The sequence below is a fragment of the Syngnathus scovelli genome, chromosome 13 (assembly GCF_024217435.2).
Source record: "Syngnathus scovelli strain Florida chromosome 13, RoL_Ssco_1.2, whole genome shotgun sequence".
NCBI lineage: Eukaryota > Metazoa > Chordata > Actinopteri > Syngnathiformes > Syngnathidae > Syngnathus > Syngnathus scovelli.
The window spans coordinates 10497691-10524448 of record NC_090859.1 but is presented as its reverse complement, the minus strand read 5'-3'; the positions used below and the strand labels follow the sequence as shown (position 1 = coordinate 10524448).

Sequence of the window (26758 nt, the reverse complement as noted above, 5' to 3'; positions counted from 1 at the left end):
GCTCTCTGATTGGTCCAATGATTAATAAGGTGGATAGGTTAAATTCAAAACACATGGGCTTCTCAAGTCTTTGTCTAAAAAAAATGCATTATGCAAATTAGTTAGTGTTAATATTCAACGACAAAGTAGCGTTTGATTCTAAAATATTGATGCACTGATAGCAATTTATACTTAATTAAATGTATTGATTTTCCAGGTCCAAGAAATCGACACGTTTGTGAAGCACGGTATCGATACCGGTATCGATATCTTTGTTGGTATCATTTTAAATTATTAAGCAGCTTTGACTCTAATGACTAATTTGCTTAAATATAATGTTGAAAATATCAGCAATGGCCGTCTGTAAATCACTTGTTAATAATTATGTAGACATAATTGGAATCTTTTTAGGTATTACCGATACAAGTCATCAATGATAGTGGCATCACTTTTTCGTGACATTATTTTTTATCTTACATTGTAAAGTTCTCGGTACCGACATCGCGATTAACAGTTGTTGGAAAATTTGCAGTTTGACCTTGCATAACCTCATTCGCATATCAAGCATAGAGGGAGTCAGGCTAGGTCAAGCCGGGATAATATTTCTAGCTGTAGCCATAAACGTGCATCAAATATTCGGGGAGGCAGGCGGCCCGGGGCCGCGACGGCCTCGAGGCTATTGAGCGGACCGCCGGAGCGAGAACGACGGAACGAGCTTTTGTCGCAACGTCGGTGTTTTATTGTCCCGCCAAAGCCACGTCGGCCCGCTCGCTCGCTCACCTTGAAGATGATGTCGTTTGTCCTGCTGATGACATCATCCAGCAGCAACCGTCTGTCATGTGACAGCTCGGTGACAGCACATGACTGACACATTAGAAATAATGGCGCGGAGTAGCTTGGGAGCCTTTTAATGGCAAAATGCAACTTTTTTTTTTTTTTTATGGCTCGGGAAATTTTTTTTTGCAAACAAAATCAATTTTTTTTTTTTTTTAAAGTCATGTCAAACTTTTGCATGACTTAAGTATGTTATTCAAACGACCCAAAATAGCTTTAATTAAGATCCAGTCTCTATCCAACTCTGAATTGATTTATGTATCGATTAAGACAGCTCAGTCCATACAATGTGTAAACGGCGAACAAACAAGGACTTTAAAGAACAAACACAAGCCGCTCTCGGCAGGGTCATTTTCCAAAGGCAGCAAATATTACAAGCCAATAAAACATCTCTGACATTTGTGTTTATTCTTAAAGGCGAGGCATCTGGCCCACGCGGGGTTCATCGGCGGCCACCTCGCGTCCTTCTAAACACACAAAGATGTGAATAGAAGCGTTTAGGCGGAGCGTCCTCGCTTCTGCGCCGCTTCCACGGCCTTGGGCGAGATAATAGAAGAGGAGCTGGGTTTGAGGTGTCGTGTGGGAGGTCTTGCTCGTAGGCACGTTTCCTTTGTCGCCGTTTGGTAAATAATAAATCCTTCCTCAGCCAACAAAGCATGCTCACGTTGTGCTGAAGGAAAAAACTTCATGTCATAGTCAAATGTAGCCTTTTTATACAATATTGTAATTCAGTGGCATTATAGTGCCTTCTCAGAACCTAAAATAAATCGTACGTCATAGTCGATTTAGCATGCGACCGATTTCTTGGAATTTATTCCGTCTCAATTCATTCAGCTTTCTTTTTTATATATTTTTGCAGTCTTGGAAAATCATTGCCGATTAGCCAGAAGAGGACGATGATCACGTTGATTAAAAAAAAAAACCCAACCTTTTAATCAAATCCAAGATTCGTCAAACATTTCAATGCTTTCATGTTCTCTCTGCAATTACTGGACATCATAGTTAAAGTAAATATATATAAGTGCTCACGCTAGCTGCGCCTTTTTACAACGTGAATGACCGTTGCTCAGTTGCATTCAAGGTCGGAGCAAAGCTCTTTGTGTGTGTGTGTGTGTGGTAATGGATCCACCATGTGTGTGTGTGTGTGCCTGCTATGGGCCTTCAGCTATATGGTCTCAAGGCTCAGAGAGCATCCCAGTGACAGGGCCAGGGTCCGCCAAGCTAATCAGACCCTTGGGATTCGCTCGACGCCAACACTTTGTATTGTCGGGAATTCTCTCCTCGCTGCACTCGAGGACAAAGTGGGATAAAGTCACCGTGAGGGGCTTTTTGTTCAACACACACACGCTGGACACCTGGATGGTTGGGTCCACTTTTTATCATGCGTGTAGGGTTCGGTGCTGCTCTCATTCCGTCTCTGTTTTAAATCTATACATGGACATTTTTAGCCATGATATTATTCCATGTATACAAAATCACAGCTTTGTGTTCCCGCCGCCGCCGCCGCTGTGGGCTCAAAGGCATTTTCCCGTGGAGTGCTCCGAGAATCACTCCTCCCACTTTATGGAAATCAAATGCCAAAATTGACTTACTGGAATCCCCCTGAACCCCTCAGCTAATCTTGCCCCGAAGCTTCTGACATTCACGTAAAGGTGGAGGAAGAAGACGAGCGTCGTTGCCGATTGGCTTCGGGCGGAGGGGCGGGGGGGGGGTTATCGGCGCTGCCAATCAGGGCATCTGGCGATGCAGGATTGTGGTCTGGAGATCCGACGAGGGAGTAGAAACGCGAGGCGAGACGCGGAATAGGAATGACTACACGCTTGTTTGTATGTTGGGAGAGTACGGCGGAAAACAGCCTGCAGATGTAAGTTTAATGACGCGGGTCAAGTATAAAACACAAGTGACAGACGGAAGCGGCCTTTAAGGGGTGCTGGCCTGCTGCACACACAAATAAAAGCACCCGCTTGCGTGTCGCCCTCCCGGGAATGGCGTCCAGATTTAAAGGCGCTCGCCCGTAAACGAATCGGACCGCCGCGGACGCGGGCCGCCGGTTCCATCGCAAGCTCGGTGCGAAAGGTACAAGCACGGAATGTCAAATCGACGTAGGAATTTCTCGGCTTACGTGGGAGCATCATTGGCATGACGGTGGCTGTAGCGCAGTCCATCATTCCGATACTTGGCAGGAAAAAAATTCCGATCGATTATTTGGTCGATGAATTAAAACTATGTAATGAGTGAAATCATTTCATCCTATAATGCTAACGACAAAAACATGAATTACAAACAGAACATTTCATTGTTTTCCATTTTCTCCTTTAGTTTTTGTTTAACTTTACGAAAGAAAAAAAATCGGCAAAAATTGAACGATTTTCTTTTGCCTGTCTATGGCGTTTTGCAATGTACGTTAGCATTCCAGCTAGCAGACATCTCTACGTAGAAAAACACTAGCATTATTGTGCTTGTCGGCCATTTTGGGTGGAAAATTGCCTGGTAGTCTTGAATGCATTTCAGAATAAACACCATATTGATATGTGTGTTTACGTGTGTGCGTGTGTGGTTGCAGGTAGGGTGTTACAAATATAAAACCGGGCCGTCTGCCAGCGACGCCTCCGGCTGCGTACATCTTAAAAGAGCGTAAAGCTCTCCCGCCGCAAAGTTCAGACGATGTGTCAGGTCCTCGGAGTCCAATTATGTGTTTGTTCATTCCTGCTCAAATCTCTCGTCTCGCCGCTTTGCAAAACAAAACGCCGAAGGTGATCAAGAGCGCGGCGACGGGAAACGCTCACGTCTGCCCAAATGTCACGTCGTACCGGTGGCCGTGTATTAGAGTGCGCTTGTTGTCAAACACGTGCCTCTTGGTCTATCTCCAAAGGCCTCATTAGCTTTCTCGTCAATCAACCATATAGCATGCATACATGCAACGCTCTCGTGAATTCTCGGCAAGTTATCCAGATTAATGTATGGCTAGTGAGATGGATACGTCAGTGAACAAAATTCTGGCTCCGCCCCCAGGGACTGGGCTGTTCATTTGAACACATTAACTTCTACTGCTCTGTTGTGTTGAATCGTGGCAAAAGGTGAAATCAAAACAAGATAGGCAATTAGCAGTTTAGCTTCAATGCTGTCATTTCGTGTGAGAACTGTTAATACAAGAGCTTTCAACACAACAAGATGGAGTTATAAATACTATGCATCTTTAGTTTCACCTCACAGGAAGGTGGGAACTTCACATCCTGGTCCTGGCTTATCACTATTTCCTCTCACATGGCCACACGGTTTTATGAAAAAGTTGTAGAGTAAGATGTATCTTAATAAGGATGTTCTTTCTGCTGACTAACTGTGTGTTCTGCCGACTAAAAGGCCAGCGTAAATTTGTTTTAAATCAGTTTTGCCTGTCTGCCGGCGTGAATTGCACCTCTGGGGCGACGAACAAACCTTTCCACACCGCCATTCCGCACCGACCTTGAGTCGGGAGCAAGAGAGACGGTGCAGACGGGGTGAGGATTGGCTCCCACCCAAAGTGGAGCAGTCACCTGTCGCCAACAATCAGCTTGCTGCTTGTTCTTAAAAGGACGAGCTGAGAGCTTCGGCAGGGATGGGAACATTTGAGTCTCAGAGATGCGGGGAATCTGCTAACGGTAAGTCGAGACAGAAACGAGACCTGATAAATTTAAAGTTTGCTTAACAAAACGGCGGAAACCGTCGCTCGCGTGATTTAAATTCCCTCAAATAACGGATTCAACCTCTCACCTAAATAACAAAACCAATTACAAATTCACTCATAAAAAAAAAAAAGTACTGTAACTATGGTCTATCACTTATTGAATCATTGACTGACTCACTGACTCACTCACCTAAATACTGCAACTTTACTAAATCACTCACTGACTTACTCAAATATTGCAACGTCACTCACTCACTCACTCACTCACTCACTCACTCACTCACTCACTCACTCACTCACTCACTCACTCACTCACTCACTCACTCACTCACTCACTCACTCACTCACTCACTCACTCACTCACTCACTCACTCACTCACTCACCTGAATACTGCATCCCTCACTGACTCCCTCACTGACTCCCACACTGACTCCCACACTGACTCCCACACTGACTCCCACACTGACTCCCACACTGACTCCCACACTGACTCACTCACTCACTCACTCACTCACTCACTCACTCACTCACTCACTCACTCACTCACTCACTCACTTGATTGATTCAAAAGATCTAATGATTCAACGTCTGTGAAGCTAAGGCTAACGTAGCTTACTCGCCAGTGGGCGATGAAAAGATGGAGAGGCCAGAGAGGTGAGCGGTGCACTCCATCAACAACGCGGCAGCTTGTTGCAAACAGGATTGATAAGGAGGATGCTTGTTAGCGCACGCTCGCACACAACCGACACGTGAGCACACACACAAACTAGGTGGTTTCATCTGTCAGCATAACAAGAGCTCACATGAACAAATGGGAGGCGGGGATGCAGGTGTCAAGGCCCGGTCTTAATATGAAATAATAAAGCGTACACATGAAGTCGCAGGGGGAGGGGAGGGCATTAGCGGGCCAATCGGGGAGCGGCGTGATGGATGAAGTCGGCGGCCAAGGGGAAGAAGAGCACGACGCGTCACATGGAGTTATTTGCGGCAGCGGCTCACTTATTCGGCGGGTGAGCGCCGGCTTAAATCAATCCATTAGATCCATCCGTCACGCCGCTATCTCGGCGGGAGTCAAACGTCTGATGGATGTGCTCGCGTCCGTCGGGATTCCGCCGTAACTACCAGACTCCCGCCGATTCCATTTGCAACTTGTGGCGCCGAGTACGCAGCGGGAGAGGGGAATAAACCAGGCGGGTCTCATAAATGTTCATGAGATGTAAATAATTACACTATTTGTGGGCCAATAGCGAAAAACAGCGAGTCACTGACGACGGCCTAATTTATTTATTATTGCACTCATTGATAATTTAAACCATAAATGGAACACAAACTGTGATTCCCTACACACTTGAATATCATTTCAAGCTAATCTTACATTCGCCTTCAAATCAAATGGTTGGTCTCGAAGACTCTCCGTTAACAACCCAGGCGAAACAAAAATGAAGGAATGTAAACGTTGACTTTTCCAATCACTTTGTTTTTTGCACTTTTTCATCAGCCGCCCGGCCGACAGCCTTCGACCTTTTCACTTTCACACTCGTGTGGTAAAAGTGCTTAAAGCCGCTCGATGAAACAATCGCCGTTGTGGAGGCGACGCCAGGCGAAGAAGCGCTTGAAAAAGGCAGGCGAGAGCCAGCATCCGTCAGCACCGAGGCGCCGCCCAGTGCCTCCGCAAATCGCCCCCTCATCCGTCTCCTTCGCGACCTTGCGCTGGCGAGGAACGCGACGCACACGCCCGTCGCAAACTGGCAGCATGATGGGTAGCTACGCGCTCATGTTTCATCGTTGCGAGCTAAAATGTAGCGATGTATCGGGATCGGAGGGGAATGTTTATTTCGCTTGTTCGATCATCTAATTCACTTAATATTATTCACGAAGTGAACAACTATCTTCAGTTAACTTCCAAACTTACTTAACTCTTTCAAGTTTCAACTAACAGTTTTTTTTAAACCAATTTCCTCACCTAACAAACTGACTCAATGACTCACTGAATCACCGACTCATTGACACACTCACTCGCTCGTGAAACTAGCTAACGCTCATACTCACTGAACGACTGAACGACTCAAGGACTATTAATTTACTGAGTCAACATACAGTATTGGCTTACTCAACTAAACTACCCACATTATCCAACTCAAGCAACTTTGTAAATAATCAACGCTCAATTAACCGACTCAGTCAACCGATTCATTCACTCAACCAACTCATTTAACGAACCCTCTGAACTTACACAAGGCTTTTGAACCAAGTCGACAGACTCAAGACATCTGTTCACAAAAATTCATGCAACTAACCAACTATCTTAACTGACTTACCCAACTAACTCAACCCAGCAGACCATACAAGACACAGACAGGACGGCATTACAGGAGTTTACGCTCAGACGAGAATCTGTTTGCGTCTTGGGGCTTTTGTCCCGACTGGAAAGTGCCCAGGTAGCTGAGTCAGTTGAAGCCTGGGAACATTCGTCATCCCGGCAGCTCGTGACTAATGTTATTGTTGTTGCCCGAACCTTGTGAACAAACTAAAAAGACCCCAGCAAATGCTTACGCTTTTTGTTTATTGTATATATTCTAGTCTACAAAATGCATTTCTAAGAAACTGTCATGTCATGTTTCATGCAAATGAGCTGATGCTCACCCCGCCCGCCAACAACCCCATACTTGGTTGCCTCCAAGCTATCAAAAGGTCACTTTGCCCCACCTGTCCAACGCTACACAAGAGAACCATCTTCCTTTGTCCTAAAACTTAAAGCACCACTCCTAATTCAAGTACTTCTTCCCTTCTTCCTTTGCACCAGTTAAGCTCGTCATGGCAACCGTCAGCCAATGCACGCGTGACTGTATGTACTTTTATCAGCAGCGCCTTCCCTTCCCTCGCCTACCTCCTTGTTCCACGGCGCTGCGCCGATCCACTTTTTTTCTATCGCGCCTGAATTGGTTTAATTAAATCTGGGGGTCTCGAATAACGTGCTGATGAATTTCAAGGAGTGCAGGGGACGCGCAAACGTCAAGCGAAAGCCGCGGCAGCTCGCTCGGCCCTATTACGGCTATGTTTGATCGCTAGCGGTTTGGCATTCACGCCACGCTCTTAATGTAATATTCTTGCATTCATCAGTGTGCATGTTAATCAAAGATTCCAATTGAACTGTCTCTAATGGACCCGGCCGCCAATCCATCCTTATTTCCTTTTTTTTTTTTTTTTTTTTACGTTCAGGTGCTGACATGATGTGGTGTTAATTCATTTCCACTCGCATTTTTTTTTTTTACATTTGGTACCGGTCAGCTGAATATTAAGTGCGTTAATGGAGGAGCCGGCGGCGGCCTTCGCCGGCGATGAACGAGCATGAAGTGCAAGCATCTTCATCACGAGGCTTTTTTTTTTTTTTTTAAATGAGGAAGATGAGGAGGAGGAAGAAGCTTTGTGTACCCAAATTTACTCAGCTTGCGCTCGTAGTGATTTACTGTCGAGTCTTGAATCGGGATTCAGGTTTTAAACGAGGGTTTCAAGCCAGGGTTAAGGTTTCCACGCATTGATGAAGTTGTGGAATAAAGTATTGAAGATCACTTTCATTATACCGTATTTTCCGGACTATAAGTCGCGTTTTTTTTCATAGTTTGGGTGGGGGGGCGACTTATACTCAGGTGCGACTTATATATGTTTTTTTTCACAAATTTTTACTTGATCATTAACACATCACTTACTTACAAGTATAGTTGACCACTTCACATGTTAGTTTTAGTATAGTTGATCACTTCACATGCATTTATATGTGCATATTCAAAGCATGAAAAATAGAGAGAAAAAATCAAATAAAGCAATTAACACTTTAAAGCGCCATATCCATGTCCACTGTCTGCTGTATGCACACTTGCTTCATTTTTGCTCTTCTGATTTTGTCGACTAAATTGCCCCCCAAAATGCGACTTATACTCCGGAGCGACTTATATATGGTTTTTTCACTGTTTTGGGCATTTTATGGTTGGTGCGACTTATACTCCGGAGCGACTTATAGTCCGGAAAATACGGTAAAGCTTCCCTTCAGATGAGAATGAGGAGTGGGAGGATGAGTAGGATGAAGATGAACAGGTCTAAGGGGAGGAAAGATAAGAAGAAATGGAAGAAGAGGAGCAGTAATAAGAGGTGGGGAATAAGGATGAAGATTTGGAGGAGGGTGGAGGATGGAAAAGAGGTGGAGGAGAGAGGATGGCGAAGGCGGAGAAAGGCTAAACGGAAAAGGCAGCAGGAAACAAGCAAGCTATTGTGCGCTAAGTAACACTTTGCTGCTGTTTTAACATCATTTACTCGACGTCTGTTGGCGACTGCGGTGTGTGCGTGCAAGCGGCTCCCGTGTTCTCATTAGATTGGGCTTCCATGCGGAACGCTCAAACAGCATGTTTGTTTATTTAGCTTGTGGTAGCTTCAGCCACACCCGAGGTTGCAGGAGAAGCCAAGACTCAAATCCTCACTAAATGATTCCAATAAGCTTCCATCTTCTGGAAAAAAAAGAAGAAAAAAAAAGGGGAATCCAAGGTTGCATTTGTGGCATCATTCCAACCAATGTCCTTTTTATATTTAATACAGAGATGGTGTTCAATTATGTATCATAATTCTTTTTTTTGTCACATGTTCGTGTTTCATGAAAAAGCTCAATGGGTGTGGCCAGCGTCAGGAAATCTTCTGATTGGCTGACGGGGCAGTTGCAATCAAGCCCTATGAATTCCGCCTAGTAACAATATTGTAGTAATGGACAAAAAATATATTTTTATACTTGACAGCAACCCGTACGGGGAAAGCGACCGGCTGTTGACTCTGCTCGCGATGAATATGAAAATGATTATCGCAGCTCAGCAGCGTAGCAACACGCCGCCTCCGAGGCTTAGCGCGTACGTCTGGGAATTTTTCTATTTGGCGACGCCATCAGGCGCAAAGCTGCGCCGAGCCTGGCCTGGCCGTTTATTAATAGACGGTCTGAAGCGGACGCCAACCGCTGCCCTCCCCAAACACGGGCGACCAATCGACCGCTCCGCTGCGGCGGGAGGAAAGTGGGACGGAACATTGCAAACAACTTGAGGATTAAGATTACAACTTCACAACACCACAGATATTCCAAATGTTGACTTAGCTAATGAGGTTAGGGTTTCAAATTAGGGTGTCAACTCAGAATAAAAGGTTTTTAAATTGACAGTTTCGAGCCAGGGTTAGGGTTGAAAATTAGGTTAGGGTTTCAAAATAGGAGCTGTTTCAAAGTAGGGTTTGGAGGTAGGGTTTCAAAGTATGAGTCATAGTATCAAGCAAGTTTGCTTCTTATACGCTCGTGGTTGATTTTGCTTGGAGACACGGTGTCCGTGCACATTGTGCTCATCAATAATAAAACATGTCAATCTTTCGCCGGCCACTGCGGCGACCACTCGGGTTGCAGCTTGATGGACAGATACTCGATGGTCGAGCAGAAGCGATACGGTTACACTGGGGCAAACGCTCAGACGGGGAGAGATGATGCCGATGAGAAAAACGACAAACAATCTAGGTGTCAAAATGGGATTTCAATGGATAATTACATTAGGAGATAAGCGGTGATTCGCTGCTGGGCTTGCTGCGTGGCAACCGCTCGTCTAACGAGGTAGGAAAGGAGGAGGTGCGATATCAGAGGTGTTGCTTGGGACAGCGAGCCGCCTTTTGGCTCAAAAGGCCTTTCGAGCCACTTTCACCTGTTGTGACAAGTTCAGCAAAACCTGCGGCGCACACCTGCTCTTAAGTCACTAAAATGCTTCATTTACTTTGCTGCTAAAAATAATCATGTCGTTTTCACATTTGGGAATTCAACTTAAGGAACAGAAGTGGTTCACTTATTTTGAAAGTAGAGTTTCGAGAGGGTTAGGATTTTAAATGAACAGTTCAATATGGGGGTACAGTTTTGAGGTCAGGTTTTAAGCCTGGGTCAGGTTTTTAGAGTACAGTTTCACTTCAGGTTAGCTCCAAATGTTGATGTTACGATGGTTCTCTGATAAAGGGCCAAGCCCCGCCCACAGCTCCTCCGAGCGTCTGGGCTGCAGCCCAAACATCCGGCTGTAGATGTTTTTTTCCTGAAATAAACATCGACGGACAAGCGCGCACGAACGACATCAAAGAGCATAAAACATGTCGGAGCCATCACGTCGGGAAAACTAGCCGCTGCCCATCAGAGCGCATGTTGCAGCTTGAATGGGAAGCATCCAGGGAGTCGGGCCTGGCCGCTGGCTCTCCAGCCCGTGACGAAGCTTGTCCCAGTACAAAACTGCTCGTGTGATTGACGGGAGTCCGGAGGGCGGACAAGCGCGGTGACGGGGGGGCAATGCAGCTGATGAAACGGGTTGCAAAGCATCAATCCGCCCTCATCAACACCCGCTGCGGCCCCTTAAGTGGCTTTTCTTGCCACTATTGTGCAAGCATATTTTCCTGCCGAGTAAGACCTCCTGCTGCTTAGACCTATCTCTTCATCAGCCTCAAAACAAGCATCTCTCACATGACCTGAACAAGCGTGGCTGCTTTGTATTAATTAGAACATTAGCACAAACCCAATCAGATAAAACGTCTACTGCTACTCCAAATAAATAAATAATTCCACGGTCATATATTGCAGCTTATTCAGCCGCTAAGAATATTTGTGGCTCTTCTTTGGGTGTCTGTATGACTGTATTATAGTGCCCCCCGGTGGCTAAGGTAGGTACACCAGAAGGAGCAGCACAATTAATTTAATTGCAGCATTAAATCATGATATACAAACTATTTAATTCTTCACCTTTCATTACTTTATTACTCTGTCTCGTTTATACTGCCCCATGTGGCCAAGGTGAGCACACCAGAAGGAGCAGTACAATGTTTATCAAATTGAAGCAAAAATTGTTGCAAAACCAATTTAATTCTTTACATTCTATTTATTTATATTATGGAGTGCTGTTTTATTTATTTTAGTATTAAATTTATGTTGCTTTGGGGGGAGAGGGGGGGATCCTACGTCTGTTTCAAAGGATTTTTTTCATAAGAATTCCTCAGATGGATTCATCTCGTTCTGGCCGCAGGCTGTTGGAGGTTGAAGGAAGTCGCGGTGCATGACGCAACACGGCGTACAAAACACCCGGGCAGCTCGCCTCGGTTGTCACGGACGGCTGCACGGCAAGGCCGAGCCGCGCAGTCTATCATGTCCACGGCGTGGGCTTTGTTGGCCTAATGCTGGAATCAATATGAATGAGCCGCTTGAACAATGGAGCTCCACGTGTCCTTTTGGGGGCTTTGCAACTGCAACGGCAAGGGCGTGTGCTTCGACACGCGCTTGGATCGCAGCTGCAATCGCCGATGAATATTGCAACAGCTCGGAATCTCGCCGTCAAAAATAAGGGCACTGGGATGAATTCGGTTTATTGATTATTACTGGCTCAATGCAATTCTGCCTCTGTAGAAATAATAAAGTCGTTTTCAAGCTGCCAGTCAAAAGTGAAGGCTTTCATACATTGGTAAAAATAAACAAACCACTGCAAACAAGCGCATTCTTCTGGGAATGTTCTGGCAATCCAGCCCCAGAACAAAGTCTCACTTCTTTACATGAGATTTGGTGGACATGTCTATCATGAGTAGACCCACACACACACAAAAAAAAAAACTACAGGTACGGCATTTTGGTGGATGGACATTTTAGTCATGACAAAAAAAAAAAGAAAATCAACCCCCACAAGGTCAGATCGTGACCAAACTAAAGCTCATTAGGTGGTCCTAATATTATGACCTGCCATTACAGCAAGATCTCGACGCTAACAGTGACAAACTAATGACACATCCTGTACGAGATTTAAACTTCTCATCATGCATCATCATCTCCGCCGCTACTTTTTGTCCTCACATTCAATGTGTCGCTTTCCTCCCTCCCACCCTCCCTCACCTCTTCGTTCGCCACCCACCCAGTCTCTATCTGAGGCTAATGGCACATGCAGGTTCAGCACCATTAGTTGGCTCTGTGGACTCGAGCTGCACCTATTACAGCGCCGCCGCCCGGCTCTCTGGAGTGGGTCGAGCCTACTTTATCACTGCTTAGCCACCACCTTCTCCCCGGAAGGTCACGCGTTTCTAATGACTCGTGACGCCAGTCGCTGGCGGTCGGCGAAAGCCACGACGTGGGGAGCGAGAGAGAAAGAGAATTGCCAGTAATTTTCACAGAAAGAAAAATTGAGAGAAAAAAATACAAATAAAAAATGACTCCAGCTACAGAACAGCAAATGGTTACAAATTCATCCGATTGGGATATTAAAAGTTCATTTTTAACAACGCCCCCGTCTCACCTCTGAGCACAATGGGGATTTTGACTTTGCTCGACTTCTTATGTTGTCAGTAAAGCAAAAAAACGTCTGCATTGCAACTCGTTTATATTTAGTTACATTTTAATTGGCACCTTTAAATAGGGCAAAAATCTGCCATTTTTTTTGCTGATATTTTCTGATTTGTTTTATCATAACATTTTATATTCACGACACGTACATTAGATCTTTATTTATACTAAAGGGCAAAGTAAAAAGTCAAATGTTATGCCTGCAACTCATATGTTGTGTTAATTGGACCATCAAGAAGTTATTGTATTATTATTATGTATTATGATGGCTTTAATTTAGGGTTCGAAACTCTTTTTAGGTTTTTTTTTTTCTCCCATTTGTACCGCTGCAAGTCTCTGGCCCAAACCGACTCGTGGGCTGAGTTGGGCGTGCGTCACATGTGTGAATCAGGTGAAAACTCAACGGATGTGCAAACAGCCAGCAGGGATCAACGAAAAGCTTCATGAATGGTTTCCCAATGCTGTCATTGTCTTTCTTCTTCTTCTCTGGTGCTCCATTTATGTGCCAAGCAGACACCGCATTAACCTCCACCTCAACAATCTCATCTCCGACGCTTTCTCTCAATAAAAATTGGCAGGCCACAAAAAAAAAAAAAAGAAGCTTAATTCATTCCTGACTACTTACTGATACTTCCTTGGGTGTTTAATGCAAAGAATGTCGGTGGAGGCGGCGAGGTGAAAACGAGCCAGAGTGTGAAATGAACAGTAATTAATGTTGAATAAAGACTAGTGCGAGCGGCGCTGCCGCTAATGGGAATGAGATTGCATTCTTTCTCTTGTTCCTACGCGCCCGGCTTCTTTTTCTTTCCGTCTAATTCAATCAATACGCACCGAGCACCACGAATGGACGCGGCCCGCGGGCCAATCCGAGCTAAGCGGCCGAGACGCGGGATGGAGTCCATAGAGCCGGGAATAAGGGAGAACGGGAGAATACGTCAACGATTCAGAGGCCGGTCAAAGAAGAGCAATCTGCGCGGGTGGACGGACGGCAATGGAGGCGATAGATCGATAACGCTCGGATGGACACGTTGAATGGGATGATGATGATTGGATGGATGGAAGGATTGTTAGAGGGAATAAATGAGTGGACTCATAAATGACAGATGGCTTCTTAGAAAAGACGGTTGGTTGGAATGATGAATGGACGGATTTGAGGGATTGATAGCTTGATTGGAGCATGCTTGGAAGATTCGGTAAAAGGATGGGATTGGGAAGGAGCGGGTTGATATTACGCATGGTCGTTTTAGATCAAGACTACTTCAGATTAGTCCAATGTTTTGATTTAAGTCACTTTTGGGTGTTTTTAGCTGCGAGTCATTATTCTGTTGCCAGAGCCGTGAGCCAGGACTGAAGCCAAGTTGTTTGACACGGAGCAGCACATTTCTCTCTCCAATATCTTGATTGTGTTGAGATTTGATTGATGCAAGACAGTCTGTGCCAGGTGTAGCAAAGCAGCCCCAGAACGTAGCAGAGACTCCTGCAACGTTTTTGGGGGGGGTATAATTCACGTTTGTATTCGTTGACGTGCCTTGTGTTCATTTTAATTGATTTTTTTTATTTGAATTCATTTTTAATTGAATAAATTTTAATATTTTGACCATTTTTTTTAACATTTTACAAAATTTTATTTATTTATTTAATTTCTAATTTAATTGATCTAATTTTCTCCCAAATTTGAAATAAAATGTTCTCTAATTTTAACTCTATTTTCTTTTGAGTCGTCGCCGTGACCCAAAAAGGTCGCTGTCAGCCCCGATGTTGACTTAGCTCATCCTATTTTCCGATAGGGTTGAAAACCTCGCAGGACAACCTGATAATTTCCTCCCGGGAATTGTGCGCCGGTGTCACTCGGAGTCAAATAGTGCAAATGTTTGTTGTCGCAAGTGTTGTCAGCATCCTGACCTGATTGAGGGAGTAGTAGCGCATTTACATGCAAACAACACAGCCAGAGAGGAAGCTGGCATTATCTATTGTCTTCTTATCTGGAAGTGTGTGTGCGCATGTGTGTGTGCGTACCTGCTGGGTGGTCAAAGCTTCTAGAGAATGCAGGTCACACTCTTGCTCTCGCACTTAAAAGAACTTGTCGGTGAATAAGGAGCGTGGTTAAAATTCCCAACCATGCCTCGGCTCGGAAAATAAGCAACACAGTCACGAGACGAGAGGTGGTGCCATCTTTTAAAAGCTAGCGAAAACGTCACGCCTCCAAACGCCATTATGTTTATCTGACACCTTATCGCTGGCCTGGAATTACGGAGCGCATTCGGGATCACGCGATGGGCCTTCTGAGACGTAAACGATGGAAGGATTGTCTTATCTTTGGCTTATGTTGTAATAAATTTAGAAAAAAAAAAAAAACTCATTTGGGTCTTACTTAAAAACACAAATTTTTTGGGGTTTTGTATTTATGCGTGTGTGTAAAAACAAAAACGATAATTGCATATTTTAAAAGAGCTGAGTGGTCAATATTAATTGATTAAAGGGTCTAGTCCGACTTGTAAATATCAGACATTTTTATATTCAGTGAAGCTAATGTCTGATTTTTCAAACGACAATTAATCGGAGGCAAAGTCAAACCTATCCGTGAGGCAAGCGTGCTAACCGCTAATGCGCCCTTGCTGCCTCGATGCCGCTAATCCAATCAGCGATGATCAATGAGCATTGAACGTCTGACCTGTCAATCGTGTTGGTGTTTTTGTTCGTGTTTTTTGTTTTTTTAGGGTGGTAGGCAATGGACATAAGGGGCGGGTTCTTATCAAGGTGCCCCCAACAATATCCAGCAAGTCCTCATCACCATGTGTTAATAAAGAGATGCAATCAGCGTCAACATTAATTAAAAGTAAAGAGAGAATAAACAGTAGCGCCGATCGATTCTGCTCACGCGCCGACGGCGTGCCTGCGAGGTGGCGGACGTCTCCAGCGGAATACTAAACGCCTCGCAGCTACAAGGGTCGTGACCTGACACTACGATCAATTCCAGTTTGTCACCCTTCCTCGCCTACCTCGACATGACATCGCCCCCCCCCACTTCCTGTCCTACTTGTAAAAAACATGTATATTGGCTTCATTCAAGAATAATATTATTTAATGATGTTTACATAAATGTTGATTAAGGATAGTTTCAAAATTGTTCTTCAGCCATTAATTTTTTTTTCACATAAACTGAGATCAGGGCGACTGATAAAAGGGTCAGGTGCAACGATTAATTGATTATCGACAACTAATCAATTGTCAAATGAATCGTTATTTTCAATGATTGATTAATAGGCTTATTTATACTGAAAAAATAGTTTGGCTCGCCTCAAAATGTTGACATTTAAAAAACATGTACGCTAGGTTGCTAGCTCATAATGTGTCTTTGACGTTTAAGAAAATACATTTGGTTGATTTGGGACTCAAACTTACCTTTGACACCACAGAAACGTATTTTAGAATGTAAAAAAATAAAATAAAATCTATATCATAAAACACAAATGTGGTGAGTTAAAAACGAATGCATCAAAGACCCATTTCCTCCAAAGCATGCCAGGAGGCCGGCGACGACCACGATGGAGTTGCGCACTTAACAAATTGCGTGGATTTGCTGTGTTTACCTCTTTTTCAACGGCGTCCTAATTATCATTTAACCCTAATTAACCCGCACGGCCTTATTAACGTCGAACATTGTGGCTGGAAAGCAGCCTGCCGCATTCCGTCTTTAATCGGCTTTCTGCCAGTGCCGAGCACGAGTGATGCGTGTCAGCACATTTACGTGCGCACACACACAAATCTGTGCACGCTACAAGGACAGCGAGGCTCCAGCGTCATTGCCTTACTCTTTGCTTTCTTCCTCGGCTTGAATTGAAAACATTTTCTTATTGTTACTTGATTTTTTTTTCCACACAAATTGACCTTCACAATTCTAAAGCGATTTTTCGTAAGTTTCCTTCAACAACAATTCTCTTCTTTTAAAACACTAAAACAGCCTTTCATAAAACTTGAAAACCTTGTTCAAATTTCCGGTTGACACTAATAAAATGTTTTTTTTTAACAAAAATGCAAAGTTTTAGCATCAAATTATAAAGTATTGGATCCTACTGCATGTAAGATAGGGAAACAAACATAACACATATCGCTTACCGTCATGCCCTCGCTGAAAGCCGGTGGCGGCAACAGGTGACATTTTTGCCTGGAGGGAGGGTGCGAGTGACCTGAAATGTATTAAGAAGCAATTACTCTCTAATCACGCTGACATTATCAAGAGACAGGCAATATTCCGATGACGCCTGGGCCAGACTTTTCCCTCCCCTTATCGCTGTTCCGTTCGTCGGGAGCGTTTGCTTTTTTGGCCCGCTGTGCCAGAACCGGGGAGTGATGAGACACGACGGTCCAGTGCCCCGCGGCTGATAAGTTAGAGCGGGAGGCTGTGCGGCAAAACTCATATTTTATGTAACAGATATTCCACTTTCTATCCCTCCCTTCGCCTGCTTATCTGGGCCAGTTGTGGAATTCTGTGGCGGGCCAGTTAGCACAACAGTGCAGTTTCGGACTCGCTTGTGCCATTGGCTTTCGCGACTTACCTGCTTGGGATTTGACTTCTTTGCTTTCTTTTTTGTTTGTTTCGGTCAGGATGGACCACGTATACTCACAAGCATACTGTATACACTCCTTGGAAAAAGTTCAACTTTCCGAGAGAATGTATTGATTGACCTAAAATGCATCTAGCTCTGCAAAATCTAAAACATTTTAGATTAATTTGGAGAGACGTATGCTAACATTTTCTTCTCGGTTTCAGTTTCCCTGATATATTTTGGGCACAGAGACAATGTATGATAAATTAAATAAAATGAAGCATGCAACACAAATTTAGTCAGCACGAGACCTCGGCAAAGTTACCTTTACGACGTTAAAACTGTTTTATTTATACTACCACTGAGCGGCAATGCTAATTTGCTGCAGCTAGCAAGAGCTGGTAATTAGCCAGATTAGCCTTTTGTTTCAGGAGGGATCAAAAAAAAAATTAATTAGATGCTTGTTTGTTTCTGTTTGTGTGATTGAAACAACACCTGTAGAGAGGAAAGATAACACAACTAGCATTTTTAACATACCCGACCAAAACATCCTCATTTGCTACAGCTGCTAATTAGCCAGGCGTTAGCGTTTGTAGACTGCGAAAGTTTCACACACAAACATAACTCATCAAATATGACAAGAACCTGTGAAGCAACAGGAAAAATAAAAAGCTCCAAACATTCACCCGGAAGTGAGTGATGAGAGCTAATTAGCTTAGCTACAAAAGAGAGACTACTTGTTTGTCGCTTCATTGAGCTTTTTGTCCATCATGTTTAATGAGGGTTTTTAATCTGTGAGCCCGGAGAGGAAAAGCGCTTGCTTCATTTCAAAGAATACAAGAGCAATAAAAAACATGATGAAAGACGGTATAAAACAAACGATTGTGGAAAAGTTAGCCAAGACTTTTTAGTCTACGACAAATCTAACCTGTCGATGGTTACACATAATTTGTTTTTAGACGACGCTAATGTACATGTCTTTCACCTCACATCTGTTTTTATTTGACCTTTGACATTTCATATAATTTTGAGTCAATTTTTGTAAACACCAGACAATTGTAAATCTTTAAAGATCTCGTACATATTTAAAGAATGGTGGAACTATAATCAAGGTCATGTTTTCTGAAAAGGCAATTCAGGCATCAACAAACTTTTGTAAAAAAAAAATAGCCTCAGTCAACCTAACGGGAAATTTAAAAATGAATACCTTTTGGCGCATCTGCCTCAATTTTCTATTTTCAACCCAACATACTTTTTTATGTCAACTCCAAAGACGCACGTCGCATATGTCTTGATAACCACGAGTCTCTGGATGCATTTCTGACTTTGTCGATGTTGCCGCTAACGAGCGAGGCGTCAGAGAGAGTCATAAAACCAAGTAATTTCTCTTGTGTTTTCCGCATTCGCCAGTAAAACATCTGCTGTTTGCTAACAATTACCCGCAGGAAGGCTTTTCACATCATCCATCACTCGGCGAGGTCTGTTGGTCTGCGTGCGAGATGAGGTTCCTCGGTGAAGACTATTTGTCACTGGCAGCTCCACGTTCTAGGATGAAGAGCGGTTTGATTTGAGGCAAACTACGGCGAGCTCTCAAATGTCGTTAACTCGTTTGCCGGCGATGAAGGCAATCGGCGAGTTTATATTTGACTGCGTGTTGGAGCAGATGGCACATATTGCAATTAAGACACGCATGCCAGGTGATTCGATTTTACCGCCACTTTATATACAAACTAGAAAATGCAATTTCGGTAGAAATTGCTTGTGAATGTCGGAGAGCTGATGCTAATCTGAAACGCTGTAGAATTAATTGAATTGTTGAAATGTCCAATGCGAGACTTGAATATGGAATGAACTGGTTAAGAAATGTAGAATCTATAAATACTGTATTTAAAATATGTCTATGATTTTTATCGTGTGAGGAATTTGATTGATCAGTCCATGAATTTCCCGAAATGGAAAATAAAAGGTAAAACTTTTTACTGTATAAACTTTTCCTGTAATCTCCAAGAGGAGAACCATCTTGAAGCTTTTCCTATAATTTTACTGTCATAACAGCATTTTCCCTCGCATCGGAGCTATTATGCGAGCGATTATGTTTACAGACGAGCTTCTCGGAAAACTTTCAAAAAGAAACGCCACATGTTGAACGAGGGCGTGGGTTTGTCATTGCTGTCTCGTCACCTCGCGACACTGATGGATGGCGGCTGTCAAATGCTCGCTCGGCTCTTCCTCGCTCTTCTTCCTCACTGCTCACAAAGAATCAATCGACTTCACTTAGTGCGCCGATACCCCGACGACAGTGACGAGGCGGGAGTAACGCAGAGGTCAAACATTTAGGGCCTCTAATGAACAAAATGTGAAATATTTGATTTATTTACCAGGAAGAACAATTTTCAATAAAATATTTCGACTTTCACGCACGTTTTTGGAAACAGTGAAAATTCTTGTGCTGTTTTAAGACACTTACAAGCATCATTGCTAACCGCTAGCCCAGAGCGTCATGCACAAATAAAATGAAACAAGTTGGAGTGCACATAAAAACCCAAATACTGTCATGCGGATGTAGACAAAGATGTCCGCCTCACATTACACAGATTTATTACGACTAGTAAGACATGTTAATGACTGAGTGACACATCGACATCATAGCTGACACTCGGCTGGTTTTATGAGCGCACGCCGAGGCTTTAATGTAGTGGATATGCGGGCGGGCGTGCGTGTGCATACACGATGAGCTGCGACAGCCAACACCTCATCAGTTAGCGTGTATTCTCTGCCGGCTCCATTATTAAAACCCTACTTGAGTAATTGTATTATTTAATTTATATTTGCCACCTCAAAGGAGCATAATAACACATTGTTCCCTGTTTATACTGAACTAATGGTAACCTTTGACAGGCGCACAAGCCACCATGTATTATGCATCCGGCGTGGCAATATAAAATATAAATCAGCGAGGCATGCTTCATTTTTAAAGAGGAAAGATGATCAGCTACGCCTTTAAGCAGCCCGCTTTATTTATTTTTTATTTCGCAAAATCAATTCGTCGATTTATCTTTGGCTCGAGGCGCTCGGAATTTTATCGCAGGGTCCGGTGTGCGTCGAATGTACAACAGAGCACGTTGCCAATGAACAGGGAACGGTCGTTATTTCTACTGCCGCTAGGGGGCGGCAAAACATCGAAATGTAAGTTACTGCCAATTGGTTTGAATGGCAAAGGTTACTGTTTCAAACATTGGGTCAGGTTTTTAGTTTTAAAGCCATGTTAAACATTTAAAATGAGGTTTTTTAAAATTTATCAGGGTTTCAAGCCAGGGTAAGCATGTGAAGTTATCTTTTCAAATTAGATATTCAACTCTGTCGGGTGTTCAAAGAAGCCAGTTGTGGTTTCAAAGCAGCGTTTTGCTGCAAAGGTTAGGATTTGAAAAGAAGATTTCATGCCAGGCAAGGAATAAAATAAATAAAAAAATCTCAATTTTCCAGAACATTTTCAGTCAGCCGCATAAGTCTGTGAATAGGATGCATTTAAATAATAATGCAAGTTGAAATGTCACTTCTATTAACACGTCTCGCTCGGCATGACATTCAACAACAAGCTCACCCCGTGCAAAACAACAAGGTGAGCGCACAACACACCGCAGGACTCGATCAGTAAATAAATCAGCAGTCGTATGAATATGCAAATGAAGGTTGACTATTATTTATTTATTTTCATTTTTACTCTGTTGGGCCCAACTGTACGTGTGTGTGTGCGTGCCAGCTAACCTTGAAGATAAAGCATCAACCCGCTGCTGTCTCGCGTCTAATAGGCTACAATAAGAACATCTTCATTACGCCGCCCTCAGAGACGCTGATAACGCAAAATTACACACCCCCCCCAACACACACACAGCCATAGAGCGATAAAAGTGCTGAATGTTACAACAAGGTGAAATGTTACACCTCTTTGTGCTCCTTTTCACAAATTTACACTTTAATCAGCGAGGTGAGCCAAACCTGCACACCTCATTTCCCACACGCATGACCTGACCGTGCAACTCATTGCGGGAATTTGGATGATTGCCATGTCTAAATGAAGACTTATTGAATTCACATAAGTTGAGGATTTTTGAGCCAGGAATAGCAGAAGGCAAAGTGAAATAATTGCTTTAAATACACAACGTGGAATTGCTTGTCTTACGTTTAGTTTGCCCTACTTGCCAAATCGCCAATAGGTTGAATTTCATTTGACAAATTTAAACGTCCTTGGCAGTGAGTTCAGAACGTAAAAATGACTTCAAACATTTCCTATAACCAGACACGAAAACAGATTTCTAATCTAAACAACAAGTACGGAGGAGGTCATTTCGAGTGTAAATTCATTAACCACCTAAACAATAAGAGTAAAAAGAAGCCAGAAGCTGAAATCTGTTTAAGCGTGATTGAAAAAAAAAAAAAAATTGCGTCAATGCTGTGAGTGGGATAAACGTCTACAAATGTGTCCATCCACCAACTGACCTCACAGGCAATTATTTTTAAATGTAATTACTGCTATTGTCATTGTTGATGAAGGTTGAGAAGGTTGCCAGGAAGTCAGAGTCGACGCTCAATCAACGCATAAACATAGTCAACAATTAATGGAAAAAGTGATTTTCATATGCACATTGAGTGGCTGCATATCGGCTGTTTGAATCATAGACGGAGAAAAGGACGCTCTGCAGAAACTGGACAGGACATTCAGGAACGCTAAGTGAGTGGCACCAATGCGGCATGGCAGGAGGTCGTGTTAATTGGTGATGAGAAAATGAGCTGAGGATGAAATTTTAATTCCAAGGTTGCCGTCTACTGTTAATGTACAAGTGCCTGCTTTGGATTATTTAGCGACATGCAACTACCACTTACTAGAAAGCATTTAAATGACATGGGGAAAATGACAGTCGAGCATAGTTTTAAAATCTCATCAATATTTGACGTGGAAAAAAATGAACGATTTTAGCTCACGCGGTAGCTACCACGTGGCCACTTGATAAATTATTCCAGGATGCATACTTTTAGGCAGTGACTTGGGCAAGGCCCTTGCGTTTCTCAGAATGGGGTTACGTGACTTGGGCAAGGCCCTTGTCTTCTGCTTCCTGGCGTGGTTACCTGGCCCGTTACCATGGTTACTTGCTATGCAGCAGCTGTTGAAGCAGCGGGCCATGAAGAAAGCAGGCAAACATTAGCATCGTCATGTGGTCGCCATCATTCTTTGGGCTGTTTTTTTCTATTTTCCCCGCGGCTGCGGTGAGTCATTATCATCGACGGCTTGACAGAGCACAAATATCAGCAAAGGGTAAACCGGCACTTATGTGAAGTGCAGAATTTACCTCCTTGATGGAGGAAGGAACGAGGAATCTGAAAGAGGTGTCGCTTATCACGTTGAAAATGAGGCGGCGGGTAATTGAAAGGAACCCAGTGCTTCCAGCGGTCCTTTCGTCAACAACACAAAACGTTCGTTAGCACTCGCACATCCTCTAACGACTTGTTTCCCCCGCTACCGGCCTCGCAATTAACACGCACGCCGGAATATCTCTCCGGTCCAATTTAGAACACAAAGGAGCGAGAGTGACGACATAACTCGGTAACGGTAATGGGAACTTACTGTACTTAAATGGGAGCTCCAGGCAAAATAAAATCTTCCCACACTAGTCTAAACACTAATCAAATTCATACCAGGGGCGGCCATTTTGTTTTATGAATGAATGGATGTCAAAGTGCCCTCTGATTTACATTGCGGACATCATAGCTCACTTGATCTTTGGAGAAATGAAGACAAAGGGTTTCAAATAAAAAATAAAAAGAGGCCCAGAAATTGGGAACGCACTAGACTCATCACTAGGAGCCACGTGCTGGTTGTGTCGTAAGCGTAGCCGTTTAAGCTAGCTCTATAGCGAGCGTTTACCAATAACTCAGAACATGTAATTGTATGAAAGTATGGAACCATCTGAGTGTCATTACAATGAAAATAAAAAATATTACCTACATCCTTTCTTTTGACTCGCCAATGATGTTGTCACCTGTTGCCGAGGTCTTGTCTTCTAGGGAGGTCAGGGTCCGTCTTCGCGCTTTAGGGTCATAATAGAAATATGAAAAAGGTATTTTGTAAATCCACTGTACTATTAGCTGAAGCATCAGTCAGTAGCATGCAAATTGCGACATTTGCCATTTTACAAATCCTCTCCAAAATGTTCAGAGAGCAGCAGGTGGTCGTTGGTGAGCGTGACGCTTGATCTTTTATTTGACAAAGCGCATAGGGCAACAAAAGGTCTCGATTGTTTGCTTTGGAAAAATGCTGGAATGACTCAAAAAGCTGCTATCGGCGCAGCCAGTGACGAGAAGTGACATTTTTCAGCGTCTGGAGAAGAAGATCAGTCTGTCTGGGTGCTATAAAGGTTTAAACTTCACAGAGTGATGTTTGACATTTGGACTTCCTCTCTTGTGTGACCTTATGTCACATCATGCATCAGTCGAAAGTGGTTTCAGACAAAAATCACGATAAAAGCCGCATTTCGATGGGGGAAAAGGAGCATGAATTCTATTTCAAATGTGACATGCTACACTGGTTTTAACATGAGGAAACATTAAGCGCAATTATACAAATACAAAAAATAAAAAGGATTAAACTTGAATATTTAATGTTTTGTGAAAGGAAAGAACGTGATAAATGCTGCAAATCTTGATTAAGATGTTCCACCTCTAATCCAAATGAGCAGTCAGCACTTTTTTTGCAATTAAAAGAAAATTAGGGATTTATATCAAACAGCAAAATTGTTGTGACATAAAAAGATTTTCTCAATTCTGCATGACGAAGCAGAAAAGTAAGAGAAAAATAAACCGCTCATTAACGAGAATTTTTTAAGAGGCAGTGGATTGATTGTTGGCTATGCAAAACGGTCACCAAAACCATGTGACCACCCCAAACTGCACACAATAAATATTAAGAAATGGAGAAGCTTTTTTTAAAGATTAAATGTCTTCGGCTACCAAGAAAAGTTCAGATGCCCTGATTAATTTGTGTGTGTGTTTCCATAACCTGGATGACTTAAGAGACTACACAAAAAAGTTGAAGAAAAAAAACATGACATTTTCAAACATCATCCATCCAGCAGTTTCAATTTCACCTGAAACCTTTGAACAACAGCGCGACCAAGTGGTCAAGCATTTAACTGCACACATAGTACTTTACATTTAGAGTAATAATAATAATAATAATAATAATACATTTTATTTATAAGTCGCCTAGATGGAGTGTATTCTTTTATTTATTCAGATACTTTGAATTGAAAAGTGGAGTCAAATTCTACGTTTTAACTTTTTTTTCCCCCACTTGACTGATGTATGTATTAGTGTAATCACCTCATTATGATAGAAAAGAATCTAATGCTGCAAAATTATCTCATGGGAAACTAATTACAATCAGTTCATTATTAGAAAGCGTGGCAAATGATAATGAATACTGACCTCTCAATGTGGTGCGCTTTCAAGCGTTAATAATGATGGCACAGTCGGCCAAACTTCTTTTCATGAGCCAGGAAGCACGAGTGGCCTTGCTCCTTTATTAAATTTCACACATTGACTGAAAAGTGGATAAAGGAGATAAAAGAAGGACGCCATTATGTGATAATCTGAATTTAACGACCGGCACTTCGCTTCGCTACTGCATTCGTATCTTATCCACAAACATCGCCAAATTCAATTGTACGTCAAACATATTAAGATTAACACACAACGATTTTATAATTCTCAATAATTGTATTCTGAAGAGACATGTTACCTTTTTCCGCTGTTTCGAAAACTTTCATTTATGTTTATTTGTTTGTTGGAGGGCAGAACATAAAAAAAAACACCTGAAACTAATTAGTCAATACGGATTTCTGTGATTCAGGTCTCGCGAGACGACGTTGGTCATCCATAAGCCTTTCTATCCATCTGCTTTTCTCCCTACTCTCTTTCTGCTCAGTGATTGGTCAGAATGTGCGAGGAAACTGTTGTCCAATCAGCATAAACCTACAGATCAGCCGCTCTTCCGTGTTTGAAATTATTTTTGGTCTGGTGGAACTGGTAATGTGAGGATTTGATCGAGATAATCTTCAGTGACTGACTAGTGAACTCCTAGCATAATTCATGTCGTGAGTGTTTGGCGAAAATTAGTGCCTTGACGAATCACTAAGTTAATGACACAAATGTTGGAATGAGCCCTTAAGTTAGAAAGTGGTGGCTCTCAAAAGAGCCGTTGAGGTCGTAGGGTGGGAGCTTAAGCTCTTTCTCCGCGGATGCGACGTGCCAACTGGATGTCTTTGGGCATGATGGTGACCCTCTTGGCGTGGATGGCACACAAATTTGTGTCCTCGAACAAACCGACCAGATACGCCTCGCTTGACTCCTGCAGAGCCATGACGGCGGAGCTCTGGAAGCGCAGATCGGTTTTGAAGTCCTGAGCGATCTCCCTGACTAAACGCTGGAAGGGGAGCTTGCGAATGAGCAGTTCGGTGGACTTCTGGTAACGGCGGATCTCGCGAAGAGCCACGGTACCGGGCCTGTAGCGATGAGGCTTCTTGACGCCGCCGGTGGCAGGGGCGCTTTTACGCGCAGCCTTGGTAGCCAGCTGCTTCCTGGGGGCTTTGCCTCCGGTGGATTTACGTGCTGTCTGCTTGGTTCTTGCCATATTTTCTGTTGTACTACAACCGATAGTGGGAAGCCACTACGACGGCTGACGGTTTTTATTTGAGCGAGACAGCGCTGATTGGTGCGTTCAAGAAGAGCCCGCGCCAAAGCTGCTCGACTATTGGACGACATGATTTTGAATTAAACCAACCACCAGTAGAAACCACCAACGTCTTCTGGAAGCAACCGGTTGACAGAAATTCATTTTGACAATATAATACCACCCAACACATTCTTATTTATACAGGCATAAATCATTGAAACTCTACATCAAGCTCTCCAGCTTTCTCCAATTCGGAAACCTAACATTAAACAGATCACATCCAAGGAGTGCGCCCTCTGCTAGGGATCTGTGGTACTGCACCCAGTCCCACTACTTATGTGGAGAACATGTTTTCGAACAGTGATATACATACATTGTTTTTATTCTTTAAAATCATGTTTGAAATAAATATTCATTCATCTACAAATTTTGAACCAGATAGTTAACTCCCCCAATTCCGAGTATTCTACTCTGTGCCGCCAACTTCCTGGGTTCCCGAACATCCCATACGAGCTTCCGTGGCTCTACAAACCAGAAATTGTACCGGGCCCGCCCGGCTATCATGTTTCAGTACGCCCAAATCATTGTCAAACCTGTCCAACAGGCTCGCCAGTCGCAGCTTGGCCACCACAAACAGCCGGAAATA

General features: G+C 43.3%; 2 protein-coding genes across 12 annotated transcripts in view; both read right to left on the bottom strand.

Moving 5' to 3' along the window:
* The window catches only part of LOC125980035 (netrin receptor UNC5D), a 71387-nt gene extending 47933 nt beyond the window's left edge, over window positions 1-23454 (bottom strand). The window contains exons 1-2 of one of the 2 annotated variants that reach the window (XM_049738999.1): window positions 23389-23454; window positions 16957-17027 (exon numbers count right to left, since the gene is read on the bottom strand). In XM_049738999.1, the coding sequence (XP_049594956.1) occupies window positions 16957-16962 (6 nt within the window). In that variant the 5' untranslated portion in view covers window positions 16963-17027; window positions 23389-23454. Of the gene's footprint in view, window positions 1-16956; window positions 17028-18826; window positions 18870-23388 lie in introns of those variants that run through there. The other variant, XM_049738998.1, reaches the window with a different exon arrangement.
* LOC125980141 (histone H3-like) lies at window positions 1203-26651 on the bottom strand. Of its 10 annotated transcripts, none has more exons than XM_049739230.1 (5): window positions 25180-26651; window positions 24867-24981; window positions 23385-23470; window positions 16957-17027; window positions 1203-1483 (listed from the first exon to the last, which is right to left on the bottom strand). In XM_049739230.1, exon 1 carries the CDS (start codon window positions 26068-26070, stop codon window positions 25660-25662), a length of 411 nt encoding a protein of 136 aa, XP_049595187.1. In that variant the 5' UTR covers window positions 26071-26651; the 3' UTR covers window positions 1203-1483; window positions 16957-17027; window positions 23385-23470; window positions 24867-24981; window positions 25180-25659. The 10 variants fall into 10 exon arrangements, with proteins under 10 accessions (XP_049595187.1, XP_049595193.1, XP_049595186.1 ...); XM_049739236.1 differs by having other exon boundaries at window positions 1203-1280; XM_049739229.1 differs by having other exon boundaries at window positions 23389-23470.
* Between the last annotated feature and the right edge of the window lie 107 nt (window positions 26652-26758).